The sequence below is a fragment of the Dipodomys ordii genome, unplaced genomic scaffold, assembly GCF_000151885.1.
Source record: "Dipodomys ordii isolate 6190 unplaced genomic scaffold, Dord_2.0 Scaffold50, whole genome shotgun sequence".
Classification (NCBI taxonomy): Eukaryota; Metazoa; Chordata; class Mammalia; order Rodentia; family Heteromyidae; genus Dipodomys; species Dipodomys ordii.
This window is the reverse complement of record NW_012267266.1, coordinates 4,413,132-4,438,613: the sequence shown is the minus strand read 5'-3', so window position 1 is coordinate 4,438,613 and position 25,482 is coordinate 4,413,132. Positions and strand designations below refer to the sequence as shown.

General features: G+C 40.9%; 1 protein-coding gene across 3 annotated transcripts in view; it reads right to left on the bottom strand.

Moving 5' to 3' along the window:
- Positions 1–25,482, bottom strand: part of Sil1 (SIL1 nucleotide exchange factor) — a 278,466-nt gene that overhangs the window by 154,515 nt on the left and 98,469 nt on the right. For all 3 annotated transcript variants that reach the window (XM_013020449.1, XM_013020448.1, XM_013020447.1), the window contains one exon: positions 23,882–24,020. In XM_013020449.1, the coding sequence (XP_012875903.1) occupies positions 23,882–24,020 (139 nt within the window). The remainder of the gene's footprint in view (positions 1–23,881; positions 24,021–25,482) is intronic.

Below are 25,482 nucleotides of genomic sequence, written 5' to 3'. Positions count from 1 at the left end.
AGCCAGAAGTGGAGCTGTGGCTCAAATGGTAGAGCACCAACGTTGAGTAAAAAAGCTAAAGGACCACTCAGGTCTTCTTGAGTCCAAGCTCCAGTACTGATGCATGTGTGCATGCACACACATTCACACTTGCGTGCACATACACACACACAAAACCCTATAAAGGACTAGTTGTGTGGCTCAAATAGTAGGGTACTTGCCCAACAAGTCCCTGAGTTCAACTCCCCTTGCCTAGGGGGGAGAAAAGAGGGAGAGAAGGAGAAAAAAAGAATACCAGCCTTTCTGTTCCCCCAACTACAGCATTTGTGGGTTATTTCCTCTTTAACTCTGTAGTCCAGTTAGTTATATCAGGTCTATCAAGAGAGAGTCTCCTCCATTTGGGCCCTGACTTGGACACAGGTAAGCAAAGCACTCAATAACTGCTTCCTCTGAAAAGAGGTTGATAATAATGTCTTTGTTCTTGGGACCTTTTATCTTGACACAAAACAATGTGAAGAATTAGAAAAATTAGGGCTGCATCCATTTTACAATTTGCTAATTTGCTAACTGCTGATTCTGCTTCTGTAAACTTGCTTATGCTGGCACTGACCCTTCCCTTCCCAAAAATGAGTTAAGAAGTTTCAGGGACCAGATGCCGGCCCCAGGACAAGGTCAGTGGTCCTAGATAAAGAACAGACAGTACGTGTTCCTCAGTTCCCATTTAGAAATTCCCCAGACAGGACCTTGAGATAATGACCACCTGGCAAGACCACAAGCTAAGCCAAATGTCAACCAATCATAGGCCTGTAACCATGTAAACCCCCCCTTAAACCAACCATGGGCCAGTCATTTTACAAAGAGTGTTACAAAATTTCCCACGTGGCAAAGTGATTGTTGGCGTATATGATGACCTTTAAATGGACCAATCATGGGATGCTTTGTGTTATGCGTTAATCTTGTGATTTTTGCTTTTAAAAAGGCTTGTAACCGCTGCTCGGGGCTCCCTGTCTGCTCCAGACGGGGAGTCCGTTTGCGCAAACGTGAAATAAACTCCTCTTGCTTATTGCATCTCCCGGCCTGGAGTCTTGAGTTTTCTGGGGCGCCCTCCCGTTGACTAAAGTATCCCAGGAGTCTGGGGTCTTTCAAATGAAAACATATATTCTACATTTGCTACCTTGTTTACTTGAAACTAGTCATTTCTGGTCAAAGACCAGGACCAACAGACAGTAAATCCCAAGGTATTTGATGTGAGGTACAGAGGAGAGACACTCAACTACTAGGGACACCAAACATTCCAGAAGAGAGGTCGACTTGCTGAGATGCTGGGAAAAAGAATCAGAAAGGACAAGAACTTCTACATTGGCAAATCCTTTCTAGGAACATAGAGGATAAATAAAAACATATACAAGAATATTCACTGAATTTTGCAACAGTTAAAAACTGGAAGTTACCTAAAATCCCCCAAAATAATCAAATCAGTATAATTTGTTGTGTTCATACTGTACCCACAAAATGTACACTGTTTGCCTCATCATATGGCAGAGGTTCTAACTTTCAGTGTTCTCCATTCCTAAAACAAAAATATCTGTCTTAAAATAGTAAGTACAGTATGACAGCACTTTTTGTAACAACAACTGGAAGAACATAGCCATAATGTTAATTTTATATCTGCATAGTGGAATTCAGATGATTTTTTTGTTTTCGTTACTGTTTTCCTTTGTGCTCTGTTTCCCAAGTTTTCTGCTTTGAACCACATTACTCTTTCAGCAGGGGGTAAAAAAGCCATTTTGAAAACAAGCATGAGAGAGCCAAATTCTCAACAACCCAAACATTTGATGCAAACTGGCTCCTCTTTCAATATAAAATGCAGACAGATATAACCTTCCTCTTACACCCTTCCCTCTGCCACACACACACTCAAGACAGAAATCTCAGGACAGGAGCTTTTTAAGATCTTATTGATCTTTTGTCTCCCACCCCAGAATTTTCAATTCTCTGTTAAGCATATATCCAGGTGTTTATTCATAAACACAAAAAGAAGGAAGAAAGTGAAAACAGATACCACCAATGCAATAACACTGCTTTAGGAGGAGAGTCCTTTCTCCCCATCTCGGACCAGGTTCTTTATCTCTAGCTATCACACAGGAATTAGATTAGAATAATCTCAAAGTAGATTAATACTGACTCTGCACAACATTCATCGTTTGCCTTTGCTTTCTCTCTTCTTAAAAAGTGATCTTGGCTTTCAGCTAGTATAATGTGCCATACTGAACCAGCCTGCCAGTCTGCAGAGAATCAGCAGAGAATGAATTTGAATAATAAAAGCCAGAACAAGGTGATACCTTGGAGAGAGACTTGGTGTAGTTACGGCAATTTAGAACCTCATTTCACTAGCTAATGCAGTCGTTGAAGACATTAGCCTAATTTTTGCCAGGAGAGTCCAGCAACCCAGCAGTACTAAACATAGGCACAGAGGACTGTGCTTGACTCAGAGACAGTGTGTGGAGAATGAAATTAGCAGCACTTCACTTCTGGTGCAGAAAAAAAGCAAGTCCTCACCCCCCTCCCCTAAATCATCACGAACCATGTTTAGAATGAAATACACAGAATGTATGAGAGCACCAGTACAAGTTCAAGGGAAACAAGGACAGAGAAAAGACTCCTGTCAACATATATAGGCTACTAGAAAATTTATTCCAAAGGACAATAAATAAACACAGCCCCACAGCAGATCATGTGATTGCTACAAACCTGTGAAAGCTCCAAAACCTGTTACAGGTCATGTAGCTGAAGCCAACATAGTGGTAAGGCACATAGCAGGCACTCAAACACCTTAGGACTTAAACTCTCCCCATAAGTATATCTATCACATATCTGAGAGGTACAAGACAGTCAAACTACTAGAGACCAACTTTTAAGGAGAAGAAAAACTTGTTTGGGTGGGGAGGATAGGAAATGAGAGGCTGGACACCCCAAACTCCACCCAAGAAGCATACACAATGAAGGAAGCAGTGTAGGGATAGGGAAATAGCACTTGCTCTTCACACACACAGCCTGCCTGCCAAAATTTACTGGATGGCAGGAGTCCTTGAAGTGTGGGCGAGAACTGAGTCAGATTATAAATCTCCTTTTTACTAAACTGCATGTGAAAACCTCCTCCATCTCAGGAAGGGAAGGTGGAGAAGAGAAGGGTGACATGTAGAGAAGGTGGTGGTCTTAATTGGAAGTAAAGATTTCATTCCATTGCTAGAGTGATCTCCTCAAATGAAAGAAGACCCATTCCAGAAGAAATTAGTAAACCAGAGGGGCTAGGCTGTGACTCTGGATGGAGTAAAAGTACCACTGCCATGAAACTGTATCATTGCAGTGTTGATAATTTCCCTGTAAGAAGCAAAAATTCCCATAGTCATAAATTAATTCCTCACTGCAACTTTAGAAATCTATCCCCCGGGCTGGGAAGGTGGCTCAGTGGTAGACTGCTTGCCTCACATGAATGAGGCCCTGGGTTTGATTCCTCAGCACCAGATAAGCAGAAAAATCCCTCTTAAAAAGAATAAATAAAAATCAGAAACTCTAAAAGCTCAGCACTGGAAGCATAATTAAGGGAGATTTTGAACAGTGCCCTGAGGCAGGCCATACAAGAATAGGGTAGACAGGAATTATATACACTTAGGAAGCTCATTTAGGGGAATGGGCTCTGCATAATGTATGCAGGCCCTGGAGTGCAGACACTCCCTCCTGGCAGCCTGCTCACAGGCAGGCTGTGAGCTGAGACACTGGCAGATGGCTGCCCTGGTGGCAATTGTGTATGCTCCAATGGCCTCCTCTGGTCCACCCTTGAGTCCAGGCTTTGCTCCCACAAGAGGTGAGGAACACCAGTAGACATTAGCCCCAAAGAATAGTGCCTTTCCCTGGGGAAGGTAAAGACTTCCATCAGAAGGCAGAAGGTAGCACAAGACAATTTCTCTCTGTGAAGGGAAAAGAAGCTACAAGCATGAAGTTGCTCCCTCAAAAGAGACAGATGATCTTTGCAAGCCAAGCGGTGCCAAGCCATCTGTAAAGGGTTTGCACATCTATCAGCACAAGGGGCTGGAGATGGAGAAGGAAGCAGAAGAAGGAAGGCTGGTTTAGGACTCTGGCCTCAGCAACCCACAAAGGGGAAGCTAGTCTTCTCTCCAGTAGGGTTCTAGCATGAGCACACAACAGAGTGGTTGATTTTCAGCAGATTCTTTCTCTTCTATCCCAGACATTCCTAGCCCTCCCAATCCATGCCTACAATCTGTCCATTTCAAGGTTTTGCAATCACAAGCTTTCAGTTATGATTTTCTTTAAGCCAAATATTTTCCCCTCCCACCAACATTCTCCACCTTTTTGTTTAGTCAAATGTAAAAAAGAGAAATGACAGTTCACTATTCTTCGCCTAAAATAACCCATAGAGAAATAGCTTATGAACTCCCTCTTCATACAGTACATAATTCAGAGCCCAGCCATTTATTACTATACTGAGTAATCCATATATGTCCCAAGGGTCTGACAATAAAATTTGTAAATCAATAGCAAAAAGCAGTACACTTTAGCCACTGAGTTAAAATACAGAGAACATTTTTAGCATTGATTTTTTTAACTCAGAAAATATGATCTTTTATGAATAAATGCTTATAAAGGAAGGTACATGCTAGAATAGAAGACATTATACTCCCCCCACTCCCTTAGACAGCTAACTTCAATGCAAAAATTAAAACTACGACTCACATGCTCCCAATGATAAAGGCTTTCTTCTACAAACCCTGCTATTAGCATGACAGGGATAGCCATATAAGTCATTAAAAAAAAAAAAAGCACATGTACCTTTGCATTCAAGAAAAGCAAACAAAATACCTGCTTTCTGCAAGAGCACATAAAATGGAAAAAAATAATAAATTATTGCAGATCTGGGTTTGAGCTTATTTTTCTTTCTTCTAGATGATCAAACAGTGAGCACAGAGATAAGATTACAATCCAAAAACATATTGCCATAATGATTGGTGCTTAGATAGAGGGATAAAACAGGCAGAATTTATATTTCAAGGAACAAAGACAAGTGTCCTGATCACTCAAATCTACACAGTTTTAATGACAGAAGAGTGGCTTCTTCCCCATTTCTATATAGTACTGCTACAGCATCAGACCTGAGGCACATGTCCACAATGTTATATGACCATTTATCTGCCTGAAACAGAACACTGATAAGGAAGCAGGTGGTTTACAGGGACTACAAGGCAGGCATTGGGTTTTCTAGTGAGAGCCCTCACGCCACCATGGTAGGTAAAATCAAGCCAGGTATTGACTGTTAAACCACACAGGGTGGACTGATGAGTTTCATTTTGACCTAACAGGTCACCTAGACAACCACTTACTTCAACCTTTTATTCTGAGTTATAGACTTGCAGAAACAAGTACAGAGTTCTTATATACCCCTCACCTGAATTTCCCTGATATTAACATCTTATGTAACTATAGAATGATTATCAAAACTAAGAAACTAGCATTGGTGAAACAGTAATAGTAACCTTTTAGTTGATTCAAATTTCACTTATTTTCCACTAACTTTCTTATTCTGTTCCAGAATCTACAGTAACAAACTGCATCTAGTTGTCACACCTCTTTAGTGTCCTCCAACCTGTGAGAGTTTGTGTTTACCTTTCTAGACCAAGACACACTTGACAGAGTACTGGCCAGCTATTTTACAATTTTTGTTTGTCGATGTCTACCTTCCTGCTCCCATCCTTCATACCTGTGTTAGAACTCAGGGCTTTGTGCTCATATAGGCCGGCCCTCTAGCCACTTGAGCTATGGCTCCTGTCCTTTTGCTATTGTTTCTGAGACAGGGTACCATTTTTTTGGCAGAACTGGACTAGACTGCAATCTTCTTAATAATACTTTCCATCACAGTTGGGATGACAGGTGCCACCATACCCATTGCTTTCTGTTGAGATGAGGTCTTGGAAACATTTAGCCTGGGCTAGCTTCAAACTATTTTCAGAGTAGCTAGTATTAAAGACAGGAGCCACCAGTGCCCAACCTGTTGTCTACTCATATTAAATACAACAGAAACAGAAGCAGCTGAGCAAGAGAGTTATGTACCATTGGACTACATATACAAGGTCTGATCCCCAATAATACAAGAAAACAGAAAATAAAAGCTGATGTTCAGATATTATTACTTTATACCTGGCACTACAGTAAATCTCTTGATTATTTACTACTTAAAATGGTCCTCTAAAATAGGTATTATAACACTCCCTATTTTATAGATGGGCATATTTCATTAAACCTATGTGAAATTAACTTACATATTACTACCCAACTGTGAAAAACACAGACAAGGGACACCCTAAGTAGGATGATTCTACACATCATACCTTCTGCTACATTCAAGGTTCATAACCTGGGCTCTGGCCATTCCCTCTCAAAAGATCTTGATTTGCTAATAAAAGGGCATTCTAAGCTTTGGGGAGTTGTTTTATTTTATTCTCAAGGGAGACAAATTTCACTTTAATTTCTAATTCTGTCCATGCAACTATAATATTTCTAATTCTGCACATGCAACTATAAGATTTCTTTTAACAAGATGTATGTTCTTAGAATAAAAACAAAGAGGCCATTGTTCTGAGACCTCACTTTTGCCTACTATCAGACAAAGGAGAATGTATGCTCAGAAAGGAAGGAGTATGAGCAGAAAGGAAAGAAAGAAGGAAGGAATGGAGGGAAGGAGGGAGAGTTGGTGAAAGAGAGAATGAAAAAAACGTTAAGAATGAAAGAAGTGAGAAGAAAAGACCTCTAACAAAGACTTTGTAAGTGTATGGACATGAAGAATGCAGTCAAGAATTCGTTGTAAATACTATAAAGAAAAATAAGGGAAGAAGTAGGTGGGGAGAGTGAGAATATTGAAAGGGGTGAAACTGATCAAGATATTTTGTAATCATAAACTGATTTGTTAAATGGCAACTCCTTTGTACAATTAATTTTTAAATAAAAAAAAACCTTCCTACATACTCTTTCATTTTCTGTGTGAGTGTGTGTGTGTGAGAGAGAGAGAGAGGGAGAGAGGGAGAGAGGGAGAGAGGGAGAGAGGGAGAGGGAGAGAGACCAGGATCGCTTCTTTTCCATACTATGCCCAGAAATACCAAATGATAAGCAATATGAGCTGATACCAACTCTTAAGCATGAAATTCCTTGGGAAAGCTAAAGGTACCTAAACCATTCATACAGCATAGGGTGTGAATGTCAATGGATCCAGCTGTGTGAAACAGGCTAGGAAGAACTCCAGCACACTCTAAGATTTGGATTTTTTTTTTAATGCTATAACCTTAGATCACTCAGTTTCATAGACTTGATTTTTCCCAAATTCTCTCTCTGGCAATGATAACATGGTTTTTCCTCTCATTCTAAATGATCAGTGAAATACACAATTGGAAGGGTTGGCTTGAAAGCCATTTCTTTGATGGTTGTAGAATCAAGAAAATATTCCGCCAGCCACACACATTCCCATCTATCTATCCCTGCCCCAGCCATTCAGCTTCAGGTAGTAGCCATCATAGCAAGGCACAAAAGGAGCAAAGATGTATAAGAGAAAAAGGATAAGGTTTGAGAGGATAAAAACCAGAATAAAAAGATTAGTTTGTTCAAATAGCCACTATAAAAACAAGACATGCATAAGCAGAATCAAATGAAAGTAAAATCTTTGACTTTTCTTCCTATTATGCCTCTTCACCTCTTAAAGGGCATTTCTAACCCCAGCATAAGGAGGGGTTCCTATAATTCTAACATTCCATCTGGCTACCCTTACTGCCAGCTTTGTAAAAGAATCTCTTTGAGATCTACAATGTGATACCTACTTCCAATGTATCTCTAGCTAGCTTTTTTGAGCAAACAATGTAAGTTGAAATGCTCATGGTCTGTAGGGAACAATTCCTTCAGTCTCTCCATCTCTATGTAACCCAGTGGGATTTAAAGCTAACTAAGAGTCCTCAAAGCATATTATACACAGGGTCACTTAACTCCACCATATTTAGAGACATATGGATCTATTCCAAAAATCTAACCTAGAAAACCAAGATGGAGTAGCTAAAATGGCTTGGCACTACCTGAATAACTACCTCCTCCCTCTTCATGTCAACAGCCTACAAACTTCAGATTATTCTGCTCCCTTAGACTTCAAAGAATATTATTTCTAGATGATCACCCTACAGTTTCTGTCTATGAAAGGAAATTCTAGGGAAGCAATGAAATTTGAGGTCCCTACATTGAAAGGTCAGGGGCTCCAAAAGTTATCAAGGTAAAATGCAATAATTCCTTTAAGAACTCCCTTACATAACCTATACAAAACACCTAGTACAGGGGACTCAATATAAAAAGGGTTCTTTTCTTTTTCACCCAACTACTAGACAATTCCTGAGTCTTTTAAAATTTTTTGTCCTTTTTAAAAATTATCATCTTTAAGTAGTTGTACAAAGGAGTTCCATTTAACAAAGCCATATGAATATATCTTGATTGATGTCACCCCTTTCAACATTTTCACCCATCCCTCCCCTACATACCCCTTCTTTTCCTCTTCTTAATTTGTAAGATATAATTGGATTCTTGTCTGCATTTTCCCCTCTTCATTCATCTACCTTTTTCCCTTGACCCCACCCCATCACTTTTGATTATCCACTTCATTTTACTTTAATTTTGGTTTTCTAAAGAATTACACTAGTTGAGATCTCCCTTGAATCTATCACATTTTAGTTAATACATTTATACACACTTGCATATCACCCAACACACATACTTTGAGTCTGTAAGCTAAATCTATCTTCCATGTATAAGGGAAAACATGCATCTTTTGTCTCTCAGGGCCTGATTTACTTAATCTTTCTATTTCTTTACAAATGGTACAATATCATTCTCTCTAATGGTTGAGTAAAATTCCATTGTGATATATATGTGTGTGTATATACACACATACATATCACATTTATCAATTGAGAGGCATTTGGGCTGATTCTATAACTTGGCTATAGTGAATAGTACTGCACTAAACATGGTTGTGCTGGTGGTTTTACTGTATCCTGGTTTGCAATCTTTTGGATGAATTTCCAGGAATAGAATTACTTGGGTCTATGCTTAATGTTTTAAGGAACTTCCACACTACTTTTCCAGAGTCATTGAACAAGTTTACATTCCCACCAACAGTATATTAGGGTTCCTTATTATTATTATTATTATTTTGCCAGTAGTGGGGCCTGAACTCTAGGCCTGGGCACTGTCCCTCAGCTTTTCAGCTCAAAGCTAGTGCTCTACCACTTGGACCACAGTGCCACTTCCAGCTTTTTTTTTTCTGCTTATGTGGTGCTGAGGAATCGAACCCAGGGCCTCATGCATGCAAGGCAAGCACTCTACCACTGAGTCACCTTCCCACCCCTGGGTTCCTTTTTAACTGCATGTTCCCCAGTATTGTTTTCTTGATAATGGCCACTCTAACTTGCGTGAGATGGAATCTCAGTGTTGTTTTGATTTGCATTTCCTTATGGCCACAAATGATAAGCATTTCTTCGTGTGCAATTCCTAAGTCTTATTTTCCTTAATCATTGTTAGCCATGAGATGCTAAATAACCCCTTCTTTTGCTAAAAGTTTGAGTTGGAAAACCAGAAAATGCTGCAAGAGGCTAACAAAATGATGTTTGTGCCATATTTAAGGGCTCCTTAGATGGGGACAAGGGATAATTTTCTCTCTTCACCTACAGGGGGCAACCTTATAAATATACTATATTACTAATCCATAAAAACTCACCTTTGCCCAGATAAAGTAATTGTGGCCACAAGTAATCAAATCTGAAAAAATTTTAATCCAAAAAAAAGAATGGTTCTCTTTATCCAAACAATTGGTTTATACATACCATAACAGATTGTTCTGGGAATTAAAAAATAAAACTCAATCTTGCTTTGCCTAAATGAACATATTATGGGAAAGAAGGCAAGATCATAAGTTGACAAACAGTAACAATATCCCAACAAAACCCCAACATAAACAGAAATATAATCAGCCCTACTAGAGCACATGCAACAAAACACAAGTCCTCCTTCATCGTGGTTCTTCCCAATACTTGATATAAGTGGCTAGCAGGGAATGGGGCTATTGCCACTGGTCTCAAAGAGTCCTCTAGATTTTCCCTGTCTCCAGAAAGAAGGTTGGAGCAGGTTCAAAGGAGTTGTCCTGAGCTAGGATATGGCTCAGTAGTAAAGCGCTTGCCTAGCAAGTACAGTGTCAGTACCAAAAAGGACAAAAAAATACAGTTTAAAACAACAAACAAACAAACAAAAAGGGTTGTCCTACAAGTCTCTACTTTGCCGGAAATCAGCCTTCTTCCTCACTAAGCCCCATTGGTCAGACAAAAACCCCATGGACAACTCAACAGTCTCTGAAGTAATCTGTCCATCATTCCTCAAGCCTGGGCTATCACTTTCACACTGTCCAGGACTCAGATTGCTTATGTCACCAATCTCTCTGGTCCTTGCCCACCACAAAGTCAGGTTGTCATGTATCTACTGGATCCTTCCTAATGTCAGGTGATGTTGAGCTCTCTCCAAAAACCTTTCCAAGTGCAGTGATTCTTCCTAACATTCCATTTCTCAAGAACGCAACTGAGCCCCTTTATCATTTACCAGAGCACCCTAAACTTGGCTCCAAATATTGAACACATCTAAAAGAGCCCCCTTAATTTCCTTTCCTATCTCTCTTTTCCATGTTCCTTCTAGCTCTTGCTTCTAATTTCTAAGGCTCATCCTACCCAAGAGACCAAGACTCTTTCATCTGCTATCTAATCACATTGCCCCATCCTCTCTGGAATTTTTAAAAATCTGTCAACATGATTCCTTTCCATTTGCCTTCTAAGTCACACAAAAGCTCTAAGTATCAGTACTTCTGTGAAGCTTTTCCTTCAGGGCCTGCTGTGCTGTTACAGATGTTGCTCTCTGGGGATCTTCCTATACCATAGTACATATAGGCAAACCTCTGTCGTGCTTGCTTGTGCTCCCAACATCAAGCATTATGGTTGGATGCAGTATGAGCTTAACAAATGTAACATGAAATGAAGCGGGTTTTGTTGTGGTCTTCTCTACTCTCCTACTCTTTTAGTTTTCTTCTACTTGTTCTCAAACTCCTCAAACCTAGGCATTCTCATCATCCTTCTTTACTTCCTCATTTCCTGCGACAGCCCCTGGCTAGACCCAATGTTATACTTACTTTCCCACCTTTAAACCTATTGGCGTGTCAGTTTTCATCTCTGTCCCTGCCTCCATCTCTAATTAACTAGATGCTATCCACCATCACCATCTCATTGTTTCCCAACACATATTTGCCTTTCCAACCAAACAGATTTACCATCACCTCACATCTGTCTTTTTAAAAATTTTCATTTATTATTCTAAGTAGTTGTATAAGGGGTTTCAACATGTCAGTTTGTTAGTATAATGCACCTTGATCAATGTCACCCCTTCCATCATTTTCCCCTTTCTCAATCCCACCCACCCCCACAATGTATCTACTTCCATTTTCACATATATACATTGAATATTTTGACTGCATTTGCCCACCCTTCCTCTCTCCATTTGTCTAACCCCCTCCACTTTGACTTCACTCCAGTTGACAACACATGTTCCAGCTTCCTGGTATATATTTTGCTTAACTGTAAGTTGGTTATTCAAAGGAGTCACACTATTGGAATCATCTCCTGCATATACCAGTTTTAGTTTAATATATTTCGTGTACATATACATATAGCCCTGTATTTGTTTTCATATGTATTTGTAATTTAGCTCTAACTTCCATATATGAGAGAAAATATGCATCCTTTGTCTCTCTGAGCCTGACTTTACTTAACAACATTTTTTTCAGGCCCATCCATCTTCCTGCAAATAACAGATCATTATTCCTGATGGAGGAGTAAAATTCCATTGTACATACATATATACATACATACATGCATACATATATACACTTGTACCATATTTTCTTGATGTATTCTTATACTGAAGGGCATGTAGGCTGTTTCCATAATTTTGGCTATGGTGAATGCAATGGTGAGTACAATTTTGACTAGGGTGAGTGCAGCAATTAGTATGAGTATGCAAACGTCTTTACTGTATCCTGACTTGTAACCTTTTGGATAAATGCCCAAGAATGGTATCACTGGATCATAGTATTTCTGTTTCTTCTTTTTGAGGAATCTCCAAACTGCCTTCCACAGAGGTTGCACCAATTGAATTCCCACCAACAGTATGTAAGAGGAAAAAAAAAAGAAGTCCAATATCCATATTTGCAGATGACACGATCCCATATGTAAAGAACCCTGGAGACTCCACCTCTAAAGCTCCTAGAATTGATGACCTTAGCAAAGTAGTAGGATACAAAAATCAGTATCTTTTCTATATACCAACAATGAGCAGACAGAGAGGGGATCAGGAAAATAACTGTTTACAATTGTCTCAAAAATAAAGTACCTAAGAATAAACAAATCAGAGTAGTAATGAAAAGTATAAAACTTTAAACAAAGACATTAAAAGAGACACCAGGACCCATGGTTTCCCTTACTTTCAATAGCTAGTATATGTCTAGGACAAGCAGAAGAGGTCAAAAGCTATGTACATGACCATATAAGATGATGCTAAGGAAAAAGAACCCCAAGATAGGGACACAAGAGGTTTTATCTTTGTTGCTGTTGTTTTTAATGTACTTATTATAATGTACTGTGTGATTTTTTCTTGTTTCTTTTATATGTTCTTTTCTCATGGTATAAACCCTGTTTTCACTGTATTAGATTCTCATGCCCTGCATCTTGTATATACATTCTTCTAATTTGGGGACTAGAAGGGAAATAACAAAATGCTGAAATAAGGATACAGGTTGCCCCATTGTAACAATGACACTATGTTGAAAACGAACTTTACAGCTTCAGGGGAGGGAGGGAGAAATTGGGCAGGTGAGGAGGGAAGGGATGGTAGGGGGAAAAACAAAGGAGGGGGTAAAAATGCTCAACAGAAAATAGACTCATTACCTTACTCATGTAACTGTAACGCCTTTGCACAGTATCTTTCAATAAAAAATATACATTAAAAAAAGACACCAGGTCGGTATAATTTGTGGAAGGGAAGGAGGAAAACAATCATTTAAATAGGGATACAGGTGGACCCATTGCAACAATGAGATGTACAAGTCATTATGTCGAAACAAACTTCACAATTTGGCATGGGGGGGAGGGGAGGATTGGGTGGGGGATGGGGGGAGGATGGGAAGGGATGGGAAGGGGAAACAAAGGAGGAGGCTACAATGCTTGATAAGAAATGTACTCATTATCTTGCCCATGTAATTGTAACCCCTCTGTACAGTATTTTCACACACACACACAAAAAGACACCAGGAAGTGGAAAGACATCCATGTTCCTGAATTGGCAGAATATCATTGATATAATGAAAATGGCATACTCTCAAAGGTAATCTACAAGTCCAGTGCAATACCCATCATAATCCCAATGTCAAAAAGTTCATATGAAATCACAAAAGCCTTGAATTATAAAAGAAATCCTAAGGGGTGGGAGGGACCTGCAGTGCTGAAGGTATAACAATTCCAGACTTCAAACTTTACTTCAAAGTTGTAACAACAACAGTTTAGTACTGGCACAAAAATAGGTTTGAAAGCCCAGAAAAAAACCATATACTTTAAGTCTCTCTTATGTCAGCCCCCCTCTATGCATTCTTCCTACCTTAACTTTACCTCTACCTGTTCAAATATTAAATTATCTTCCTCTAAGTTACAAATCAATTCCCACCTCCAGTGCCCTGACAAAACTAAAAATGTAGTAGAATCTAGAAAAAGACATCTCATTCTAGCTCCAGGCAAGCCCTTGAGAATTGTTACTAGTCCTGGTTAGTCCTAATCCTCTAAATGATCTGGCCTATCTTAGCTAGCAACATGAGACTAATATTATAGAAAGAAAAGAAGCCAAAGATAGACAGGTTCTTGAACTAAATTCAAGTCCTTGGCATGAAGGCTGGGACTGGTTTTGACAGTTAGTTTTCAATTTTCCCTACTCAGCCATTTATGGAACTAACCTTTGAGAACTGAGGCTATATCACTCTGCTAAGCACTCCTGATTAAACCTTGGAGAGAACAGGCAGATAGAAGCAGAGGAAGAGGAAGATAGGTTTTAGGGTAAGCATTAAACACACAAATAAATACTTGTTAGAAAGCAGTATGATGGCTGAAGACTATAATCCTAGCTATTTGGAAGCCAGAAATCATAGAATTATGGTTTGATGCCAGCCTACGCAAAAAATTCACAAGACTCCCATCTCAACCAATGGCTGGGCACTATAAGGGGCACATATTATTCCAAATGCAGAAGAAGTACAATAGCTGGCTGGTCATAGTGGTGCATGCCTGTTATCTCCAAAGACAAAAGAACAAGTAGAATGATCACAGCCCAAGCCAACCCAGAGAATAAAGTGAGATCCTGCTTCAAAAAAACAAATGCAAAATGGGGTTGGAGGAATGGCTCAAGTGGTAGAGCCTGCCTAGCCAAATGCAAGGCCAATATCAACCCATAATTCCACTAAATAAAGAAAATACTTATTTGAAAGAGAATGGCTAAGACCTGTTCTCTATCACCATCTAAATCCACACATTGAAAAAAAACCTGGTCTGGCTTTTTAATCTGTTTTTGTTGTTTTTGTTATTAGTGGTGGTGGTGGGTTTTTTTTGTTTGTTTGGTTTGGTTTTTTTGGGGGGGTCCGGTCGTGGGGCCTGAACTCTTGGCCTGGGCGCTGTCCCTCAGCTCTTCAGATCAAGGCTAGCGCTCTACCACTTGAGCCACAGCACCACTTCTGGCTTTTTTTTCTTTTTGCTTATGTTGTGCTGAGGAATCGAACCCAGGGCCTCATGCATGCAAGGCAAGCGCTCTACCACTGAGCCACCTTCCCAGGCCCTGTTTGTTTTTTTAACCAGGTTAAGAAGAAAAGATAAAGCCCAGGCGCTGATACTCTGGTGAAATCACAGAGCTTAGCCAGCCAACTACAAAGGGTCTTCAGCCTTAGCAATAGCTGCCATAGAGGTTAAAGACTATTGTCAGGGCCTCTACCTTTTCCAGTCCAGGAAGCTGTGGATTTGTATATCAGCCATATTCGGAGGCTAGTAAAAATAAATATTCTGTATGACAACGAGATCTCTCTCAACTGAAGAAATCTAAACTGTCCTCATGCAGTCTTCTGGGTCCTTCATTTATTTCAACCCACTATTCTTTTCTCTCCTAGTTCAGAGTAATTTGCCAGACTCAAGAGGCCTGGCATCCTGCCTACCTCCAGGTGGTTCACCCTGACAAACTTGCATTACCAGGGAGCACAGCAGATGCTCAGAATGGAAAAATGCTTAACAAAGACTGAGAAGATGGCAGTAACAGGGGAAAAGGGGCCAGAAATATATGAGTAGGAAAGGAATAAACACAGTTCTCTGGGAATCCCCAGAAGACTTTAAAGGCCTCAAACTAGGGAAGGAAAGTACGCTGTGCAGAAAGAGGCAGTGTCAAAAATAAATTCTGTTGAATATGTCATGTTGAAAAGTTGCTGGAGTTAGTGATTCATGACCAAATAAGGAGGTAGGTCACCTCACAAAACTATAGTTTCATCTATTATGCTCTATCCCATTTTTCCAGCACTGTGTTTGAACAAGAGATCCAATAAAGACTCCTGGCTATAACCCTTCCTCCGGGCATTACTTCCTGGTAGCAGTCAAAAAGTTTGAATGTCTTATTATGATGAGCTACAGGGGCCTAAGTGGGAACATCTTTTAACAGTAAATCTAGCTCCTACCTAGTTATTGGTCATAACTATTTGTGGGTGTGCATTTTTCTATGTGTTGAAAATGGGACCAAAGAGGTCATATTCTTGGATACCACCTTGGGGACCACCTATAAAAGCTAATCCCTCTTAGGCAAAGGAAGGATGGTCATTTGCTTCTCAGAGACAGAGAGGTGGTAGAAAGGCATAGGGTCTTTCCCTTTTAGTCCCACCTCAATTGCAGTCTGTGAAATAATAAAAATGCACCTGATCTTTGTTCCTAGTTCCAGATTCAGTCCTCCCAAAAGCCAAAAAAAATCCCAAGTGATAGGAGTATCTTGATATTTGCAACAAGCACCTTTCAACCATATTTTATGATTTTTTTAAAAATTTTTTTTGTAAAGATGCTGTACAAAGGGATCACAGTTACATGTGTAAGGTAATAAGTACATTTCTTATCAAGCATTTCTTCTTCCTTTGTTGTTCTCCCACTATCCCTTCCCTCTCCCTATCTTATGATTTATGATAATGAAGTGACACTTACTAGAACTTCTAAGTAGCTTCAGCTTGGGGTCTGATCACCAGAAAGTCATATCATGAATAGAGTTGAAACTTTCTCCCAGCCTACCTTCTACTAAGTTAGATAAGGAGTTCAATTACCCAAAGCCAATACTCCATGCCTACATAATAACTCATTAAGGCCTTAAAACAGGCTTCAGAAAGTTTCCTAACTCCATTTGAATTGGAAGATGGCACATTGAGCGAAGGCATGGAAATTCTGCTAACTGGCCTCTCTATGTACTCTAGTAGCTCAGCATATGCATCTCTTTTTCTTGGTTGTTCCTGAGTCACAGCCATTATAATAAGCAGGTAAATATAAAGTATTGTCATGAGTTCTGTCAGACATTATAGCTAATTATCAAACCTGAGAAGGGTTTGTAGGAATATATAAGCTGGATTGTGAGAAGTACAGCTGACGCAGAACTTGCAATTAGCATCTGAAACAGAACCAGTTTTAGAGGACTTAGCTCTTTAACTTATGGAATCTGACACTAATCCCTGGTAGACAGCATCACAACTTGATTTCATTGACACTTAATTGGTATCTGAGAACTGACGAATCACACAGCCTCCCTGAAGCTGCAAAGGACCAACGGCCCCTCAGAGACAACTCTGCAGTACCCAGACTACAGTCAGGTACTCCTTCAGGCAGAAGTCCAGAGCCTGCAAGAATCAGGCTCCTCTCTTAAATACTTGAAATCAGTATAATTGGTCTCCTATAAATGAGGTTTCCAAAATTCAATTCCCTCTTATTCCTCATGCAGATATGAAATGATCTGACCGGATGGCTGGTGCTCTATAATTCTTGGATTGTTCTCATCAGTTGTTGATTTCCATTTTTTTCTCCCTTCTTCCTACACACGAATGTGTTCCTGCACTGACTTCATCCAGTGGGCCCTTTGTGCTAAAGCCAACACTTCAAACATTCTTGTAGCCTGCCTAGAAGTCAGATCAGGTCAATAAGCAACCCCAGGTTTGAACCTGGATACTTCCATGAGCACACGTGGCTAGCAAATGAACAAAGGATCCTTTGTCTAGGGCCTCCTCACCTCTACTTCACGTTCAAGTCACATAGAAAGGGAAAAGGCAAACCTATGTGAGTTTTGCTGTTGTTGGTTTTTTTAAGTTCTGTGTGTGTGTGTGTGTCTGTGAGCACATGCGTGCACACTCCTGTTCTAGTGTGGGGGCTTGAATTCTTGGACTGGGCCCTGTTCCTTAGCTTTTTCAGTCAAAGCAGTCACTCTACCACTTGAGTCATAGCTCCATTTCCAGCTTTTTGCTGATTACTGGTGTAAGTAAGACTTTCCTGCTCTGGACTAGCTTGAAACCTGGATCCTAAGACCTCAGCCTCCTGAGTAGCTAGGATTATAAGCATAAACCACCAGCACCCAGCCTGGTATATATTTTTAAATAACAACTATAGTTCCATGACCCCTGTGCTAGGCCCTCTGCAAAAATAATTTACCTATGTTATTCTTGTTCCATTCTTTTTGTTTTTGTTTTGTTTTTGTCAGTCATGGGGCTTGAACTCTGGGCTTGGGTGCTGTCCTGCATTCTTCAGCTCAAGGCAAGCACTCTACCACTTGAGCCACAGCATCACTTCCAGCTTGTCCTGAGTAGTTTATTGAAGATAAAAGTCTCTCAGGACTTTCCTGCCCATACTGGCTTCAAACCGAGATCCTCAGATATCAGCCTCCTGAGTAGCTAGGATTACAGGCATGAGCCACCAGAGCCCTGGTTCTTGTTTCATTCTTATACCATCTATACAGTAGGTATATTTTCAACCCCATATTCATATGAAGAAATTAAGGTTCAGAAATGCTAAGCAACCTCATCAAGCAGCTCAAACAAAACTGTAAGTAAAGTTAGAGGCTCATATTTATCAAACAGCAACCAAGAACTCAAGGTCCTAGCCTTGTCACATCATCCAAGCACCAAACACTTCTATCAAAACATTCTAAATCAAGCCAGGTACCAATGGCTCATATCTGTAATCCTAGCAACTCAGGAGCCTGAGACCTCAGGATCACGGTTAAAAGCTAGCCCAGGGGAAAAAGTCCATTAGACTCTTATCTCCAATAAACCACCCAAAAGCCAAAGTAGAGCTGTGGTTAGTGTGGTAGAGTACTAAGCCCCCACCTCGCTCTCTCTCTCTCTCTCTCTCCCTCCCTCTCTCCCTGTCTCTGTCTCTGTATCTCTCTCTCTCTCTCACACACACACACACACACTCATACACACACACACACCACACACACAAACCTGAGGCACTCAGGCCTCAGGTTCAATCTCTAGGACTGACATATACACAAAAAAAATACTTTCTTTCCTCTTTTTTCCTCTTTCTTTCTTGCTTTCTTTCTTTTGTTCTTTCTCTTTCCTTCTTTCCTTCCTTCCTTTTTCCTTCCTTCCTTCCCTTCCTCCCCTTCCCTTCCATCCCTGCCTGTCTCTCTCCCTCTCTCTCCCTCCCTCCCCCAGCCTCTCTCTTTCTGCATCTGCATCCTATGTAAGACTGTAAGCTACTAAGAATAGAGATCATGTTTTTATTCCCCAGGGAGAGTATGAGCTGGGGCTAAGAGCCAGACAAAATTGACTTTGAATTCTGACTCTACCACTTACTGGTTGTTTGGCTAAGTCATTTTTCTCTATGAGACTCAGTTTGTCTATAAAATTAAGCATAGTTATAGCATCTGCCCTCAAAGGATGCTTGGCAGAGTCGGTACTCAGTAAATATAAGCCATTATCTATATCTCTAACCATGAGTACAGTGACTGGAAATGTACAGACAGCAGATGGCCCACTGAGTTTACCTGTAATCAACATTCTGTAATAAGAAGTACACAGGAATGAAATCCTGGAATTCAGGGGTCCAGAGTTCTAGGAAAAATTCTGAGTTTTCTACCCAGAACTAGCAGGACCTGCCAGCAAACAGCTTTCATTCCTTGCTTGTGAACAGCTGATACTGAATCCACACTCAAATGCTTGCTGTGCCTCTGTAAGGTGAGGCAGATCCCAAAATAAACTAGAAAAGAGACAGGAAAATCACTTCTAGGAACAAGTGACTCCCAATGAGGATTGTGACAATAACAGAGGCAGGAAGACTTTAGGAGAGAGACCTATAGCTGCCCCAGGATGGTATGCTGGGACTCTATTCCTACTTGCTCTGGTGGGAAGACCCATGAAGTCATAGATTGTTATCCTGGTATGTCAGACTGCAGCAGCAAATTTGTTTTCAAATGTGCCCAGCCCACACCAAAACAGTTCATGTACCCTGGTAGAATCAGTTTTAGTCCTCCTTTTAAAAATCTGAAGGAGGGCTGGGAAGGTGGCTCAGTGGTAGAGCGCTTGCCTTGCATGCCTGAGGCCCTAAGTTTGATTCCTCAGCACCACATAAGCAAAAAAGAAAAAAGCCGGAAGTGGCGCTGTGGCTCAAGTAGTAGAGCGCTAGCCTTGAGCTGAAGAGCTGAGGGACAGCGCCCAGGCCCAGAGTTCAGGCCCCACAACCGGACCCCAAAAAAATTCTGAAGGAACAGAAAATACCAATACTGAGGTTAATAACTGTCTATATAAATTTGAATTTTCTTTAAAATTCCCAAACAGGAAGTAGAAGTGAGAATCAGGTAGTAGAGTGAACTATCTTCCTGTGTGGAACAAGGAATGTTCTTACCCTTCTCCATACAAAGAACTGAGAGACAAAGGTAAGACATTTCATGACTGTGGACATCTCTACAACCCAAGTCCCATTAAGACCACAGAAAGGCAAACCACATGCTCATCAACCCTCATGAGCATTCAGTTCCATAATCAGTTGAAGGAGTGTGGAGAAATTACTGTTGAAAACTAAAGTAGCTGTACATGAAGTAATGTCTTGGTAGCAGGAATTAGAGGGCTTTGCATCTAGTGTCATCTGCATCTCTGCAGCTACTGCATCTCCTGAGCAGCGGACAGGCAGGACATTTCGCTCATGTTACCACTGGGAAAACCAAAGAGAAGTCTGTGGCTTGTCCAAAATTCCCTAAGTAGCAAAGTCAGGCTTTAAACTGAAGAGTGGCTTTGGTGAGTCTGTTGTTTGCCACTACCTTCCCATTTACCTACCTATCAAAGATGTTGTAAAGACTGGCTACATTTCTTTTTACTTTCTATTTTCCTTTTTTTTCCTTCCTTCCTTCCTTCCTTTTGTTCTTTCTTTCCTTCCTTCCTTCTTTCTTTTTTCTGTAGGTTGTGGGGCTTGAACTCAGCTTGGGTACTGTCCCTGAGCTCTTCTGCTCAAGGCTAGCACTCTACCACCTTGAGCTACAGCTGTACTTCCAATTTTCTGGTGGTTAATTGGAGATAAGAGTTTCACAAAGACTTTTCTGCTTGAACCTTGATCCTCAGATCTCAGTCTCCCGATTAGCTAGGATTACAGGTGTGAGCCACTGGCACCTGGTGTGGGTACATTTCTTTTAACCTTTAGGTAGCTATATAGAAAGTTCCCTGGTAGCATTCTGTATGAAAGCAAGAGCCAGCTATTGTACATAGACCAGTAAAAGGTCAATCTTCTATCATTCCTGTACAGGAACCTTAATAATGACTTGTCTATTTTACTTGTCTGACTCCATGGTATAGACTCCAAATCACTCCACATCAGACACTATGGGTAGAACAAGCCTACCTACCACCTAATCTTGCTTACCAGTTCTGCATGCAGATAGGGTATGGATGGAAAATGCTCTTTCCTAGATAAGGCAAGTCTGACTAGAACCAGGGTCGCTTGGCTTCCTGATCTATAGGGACCTCTTTCAGTATACCATATGCTAACTTTGGGAAAGCTGCAAGGGAATTTTGTATAGAAGCTCTTAAGAAACTCCATGGTGAAGTGTGAAGTCAGTAGAGCTATCAAATTAAATGTAAAAACATGTGTGTCACTCCAGTTCTTCAGAAAGCTCCCAGAAGTCACCTCCCACCCTTGTTGCCCTTGGAAGGTTCTTCATCCTCAGGGATATATAGAAGACCTCTTTCTTTTAGCCATTAGCCATAGTCCCACTGCTCAATGAGACAAGATCAAATCTATCAGCCTTGTTCTGTCTACAGTATGGATGATGGTCTTGACCCAACCACAGAACAAATAGAGTGTGGGTACAGGCCCCAAAACATCAGCTTCCACCTGCCTGACATGCTTGTCTGGTTAAAACTGGCATAAGAAATTCTACATAAAACCAATGGACATGGCCCACAGATTCTATTCCTTATCCCTAACGTTCCTCTAACTTTATTCTTCAGGGATCAGGGGGCTCAGTTCTCAGTAAAATTGGGAGAAGCCAGCTTGAAATTATAGCTGCTCAACCAACTAATTGGGAAAAAATATTTACCAGCAATATATCAGACAAGGGGTTAACATCCTGTATATACAGGGAACTCAAGAAACTAATCCCTCAAACCTAACAAACCAATTACTAAATGGGCAAGGGAACTAAAGAGGGACTTCTCAAATGAAGAAATAAAAATGGCAAAGAAACACATGAGGAAATGTTCATCATCCCTGGTGGTGAAGGAAATGCAAATAAAAACAACCCTGAGATACCACCTTACCCCAGTCAGAATGTCCCACATCCACAAATCAGCCAACGACAAATGCTGGAGGGCATGTGGAGAAAGAGGAACCCTATTACACTGCTGGTGGGAATGTACACTTATACAACCACTTTGGAAAGCAGTCTGGAGGGTCCTTAGAAAGCTAAAGATTGACCTCCCTTACGACCCAGTCATACCTCTTCTAGGCATCTACCCTGAACAACAGGAACCAATATACAAGGACACGTGCACCTCCATGTTTATTGCAGCACTGTTCACAATAGCTAGCATATGGAAACAACCCAGATGCCCCACGACAGATGAATGGATCCAAAAATTGTGGTATCTATACACAATGGAATATTATGCAGCCATTAGAAATGACAAAATAATGGCATTTGCAGGGAAATGGATGGAGCTAGAAGGAATCATGTTGAGTGAGGTAAGCCAAGAGCGAAGAGACAAACGGTACATGGTCTCCCTGATAAGTGGATGCTAAATCCAAAATGTTAGGTGATACGACAAAACTAACAGGACTTAAGAAACAAAGAACTCCTGCTCATCTGGTTGAACCACTACTAAATATCCCCATGCTGCTGATCACATGTATGGTGTATAACATGTGAACACTGTTATATATTACAGACTGTGATAGACAATTTGCTCCAGGAAAGTTAGAATGAACTTGTGACTTAGAAATTATGTAATCACTTAATCACAATCAAAAAAAAAAAAAAGAACTTCGGGGAAGGGAGGGAGGGAGGGGATGGTAGGGGGAAAACAATGGAGGGGCTAACAATGTTCAAGAGGAAGTGTACTCATTACCTCACTCATGTATCTGTAACCCTCTATATAGTATCTTTACAATAAAAAAAAAGAAAAAAAAAGAAATTATAGCTGCTGAACCCAATATCCCTTGTTTTTCTACCTCCTTCTTCCTAACACCATTAGCTCCCACTTGGCTTCTTTGGTGCTTTATCATTCTTCTGCGGCAGCAACTACCCGTATGCAAGCCCAGTAGGAGTGATACTGCTATCAGAAATCTGGCTGGCACAACAAATGCTTTCCTTGCCAGCACAGCAGCTATGAGGGCAGTAAGGACATAGTGATGAATATCAGCAAGAAGCTAATGAACTGTACTATGGCAGCTGCCAGGGCTTGCCATCCACCTTGCCACAGTAAGAAAATGCAAATAGAGAATAGTCCCAAGTATCAGCATGGTGAGTTCTAACCAAGGATAGCTGGGACTGAGAAGGACAAAGTAGGAGGATAGCAAATCCAGTCTCAGAGGCCAATTACCTAGGATAAGTTAGCTGAATGGCACAGGACAAGTTACCTATTAACCTCCCTGAGCCTCAGTATTTATGCTAGAAAATAATACCTAAACATGGCAAACACTCCACAATTGCTGACTATTTTTATTATTATTTGAAGCCCTGAGCAGAGGCTCATGATAGTGGTAGAAGGTTGCTCCTTCTGAGGACACTCCATTTAAAAAGCAGGCCAGAGCCAGCCCCTTTTTCTTGGCATAGGTTCCTTTAAAAACAGAGCACTCCTGCCCTGCACCAGTGTTCAGGACTCTCCAGTGAACAATATTTCAGCAGCATTGAGCCGAGCAGCAGAGCCCAAAATAGCATTTGCAGAGCAAGGCACATGTCACTGCCTCTCCTGTGCTTCAGAAGTGCAAGGAAAAAAAGTTTTCAATCACTTGCTCAGAAAGCATGGCCACCCACTGCCTTGCCTTCCTTCCAGTGCATTCAGATGCTATACTCTCTGTTCTGCTGGAAAATGAAGGCCCACAAGTCCTGAAACAGAAGCAACTACCACTGTAATGGTTCACCTCTTCCCTGCCAGCAGGTCAGACAGTGGCTGCTCCTTGAACGGAGCCCAACACAAAGGACATACTTTGAATTCTGAGTATGTCACTAGGGGTATTAGTACCTGGCCGAAGGGCCTGCCATTCCTCAGTTGGGTGAAACACCTCCAGAATCTCAGGATCCAGATCCTCTTCAGCTTTGGCTTCCTTTCTCTCTGATTCTTTCATGCTGCTCTTCTCTGGGTTGGTCAGCGCAAACTTATTCTGCAAAAAAGCAAACTGCCATGATCAAACACTGCCAGGCTCCAGACAAGCAGAAAGAAAACAGTAGGAGATGGCATACTCTTCTCCCATGATCCTCTACCTTTCTCAGACATGTTGGACATATGCAAAAGGTCAGCCTCAGAACCAGCATGTATGAAATATGGTTAAATGAATACAACACGGTATCATATGTATACAATACTTTTGTAAATGCACAAGAAAAAACACCAGAAGATTCTACACTATATTGAGGAGATTAAATTAGAATACTAGGCAGATGTTTTAACAAGAGTCTTTGGTTTTCTCCCTTCACCCCCAGCATTAGGGATTGAACTCAGGGCCTTGCATTTACAAGGTAGGTACTCTAGCACTTGAGCCACATCTTTTTTTTTTATTTTGCTTTGATTATTTTAAAAATAAGGTCTCAATTTATGCTTAATGCCTGGGCTGGCCTGGCTGAGACGTTTCTACTTAACAGGTGTGTCACTGCACCCAACCACTGATTTCAGATGGAGTCTCAAGAACTTCTCTTTGCCTGGGCAGGACTCAATCCCCTGATTTTTGCCTCCCAAATAGTTAAGATTACAGGCATGGACCACCATGACCAACTGGGTCTTTTTACTTTCTATTTGACATGCTACTATACTATTGAACATTTAAAGCCTATACATATTGTTTTCAGATTTTTTTTTTCTTTTTGTCAGTCATGGGGCTTGAACTTTGGACCCGGGCCCTCTCCCTCAGCTCTTCAGCTCAAGGCTAGCCCTCTACCACTTGAGCCACAGAGCCACTTCTGGTTTTCTGAGTAGTTTATTGGAGATAAGAGACTCACGGACTATCCTTCCTGGGCTGGCTTTGAACTGCAATGCTCAGATCTCTGCCTCCTGAGTAGCTAGGATTACAAGCATGAGCCACCAGCACCCGGCTTGTTTTCAGAATTTAAACAAAGATATTTATAAAAGGAAATAGAGACATATGGTTGTGATAATCCCCACCAAAAATTCAAGGTATCTGAGTTACTATTCATTGGTAAAAAGTTTCTTTCTATAGTCTAGCCCTTAGTCCCTCCTGCTGAAGGAAACATACTCTCTCCCCTGAGCCCCTTTCCCTTGGAAGAGAAGGATATCCATGGGAACAAAACTGTGAAATCAGAAACATCCTTGCTTAAAAGCAAACATCTCTCCCTCTCTCAAGCTTCCCAGGCTGGCAGCTATACAGTTTACCACAACTTTGCTGTAGGCCACTGACAAAGCTTGAGGCTTATCACCAGCTGTACTGAGTTGCTGTATTAGTCAGGAGCTTATAATAAAAATCATTTCTGTAGGGGCTGGGAAGGTGGCTTAGTGGTAGAGCGCTTGCCTTGCATGCTTGGCGCCCTGGGTTCAATTCCTCAGCACCACATAAGCAAAAAGAAAAAAGCCGGAAGTGGCGCTGTGGCTCAAGTGGTAGAGCACTAGCCTTG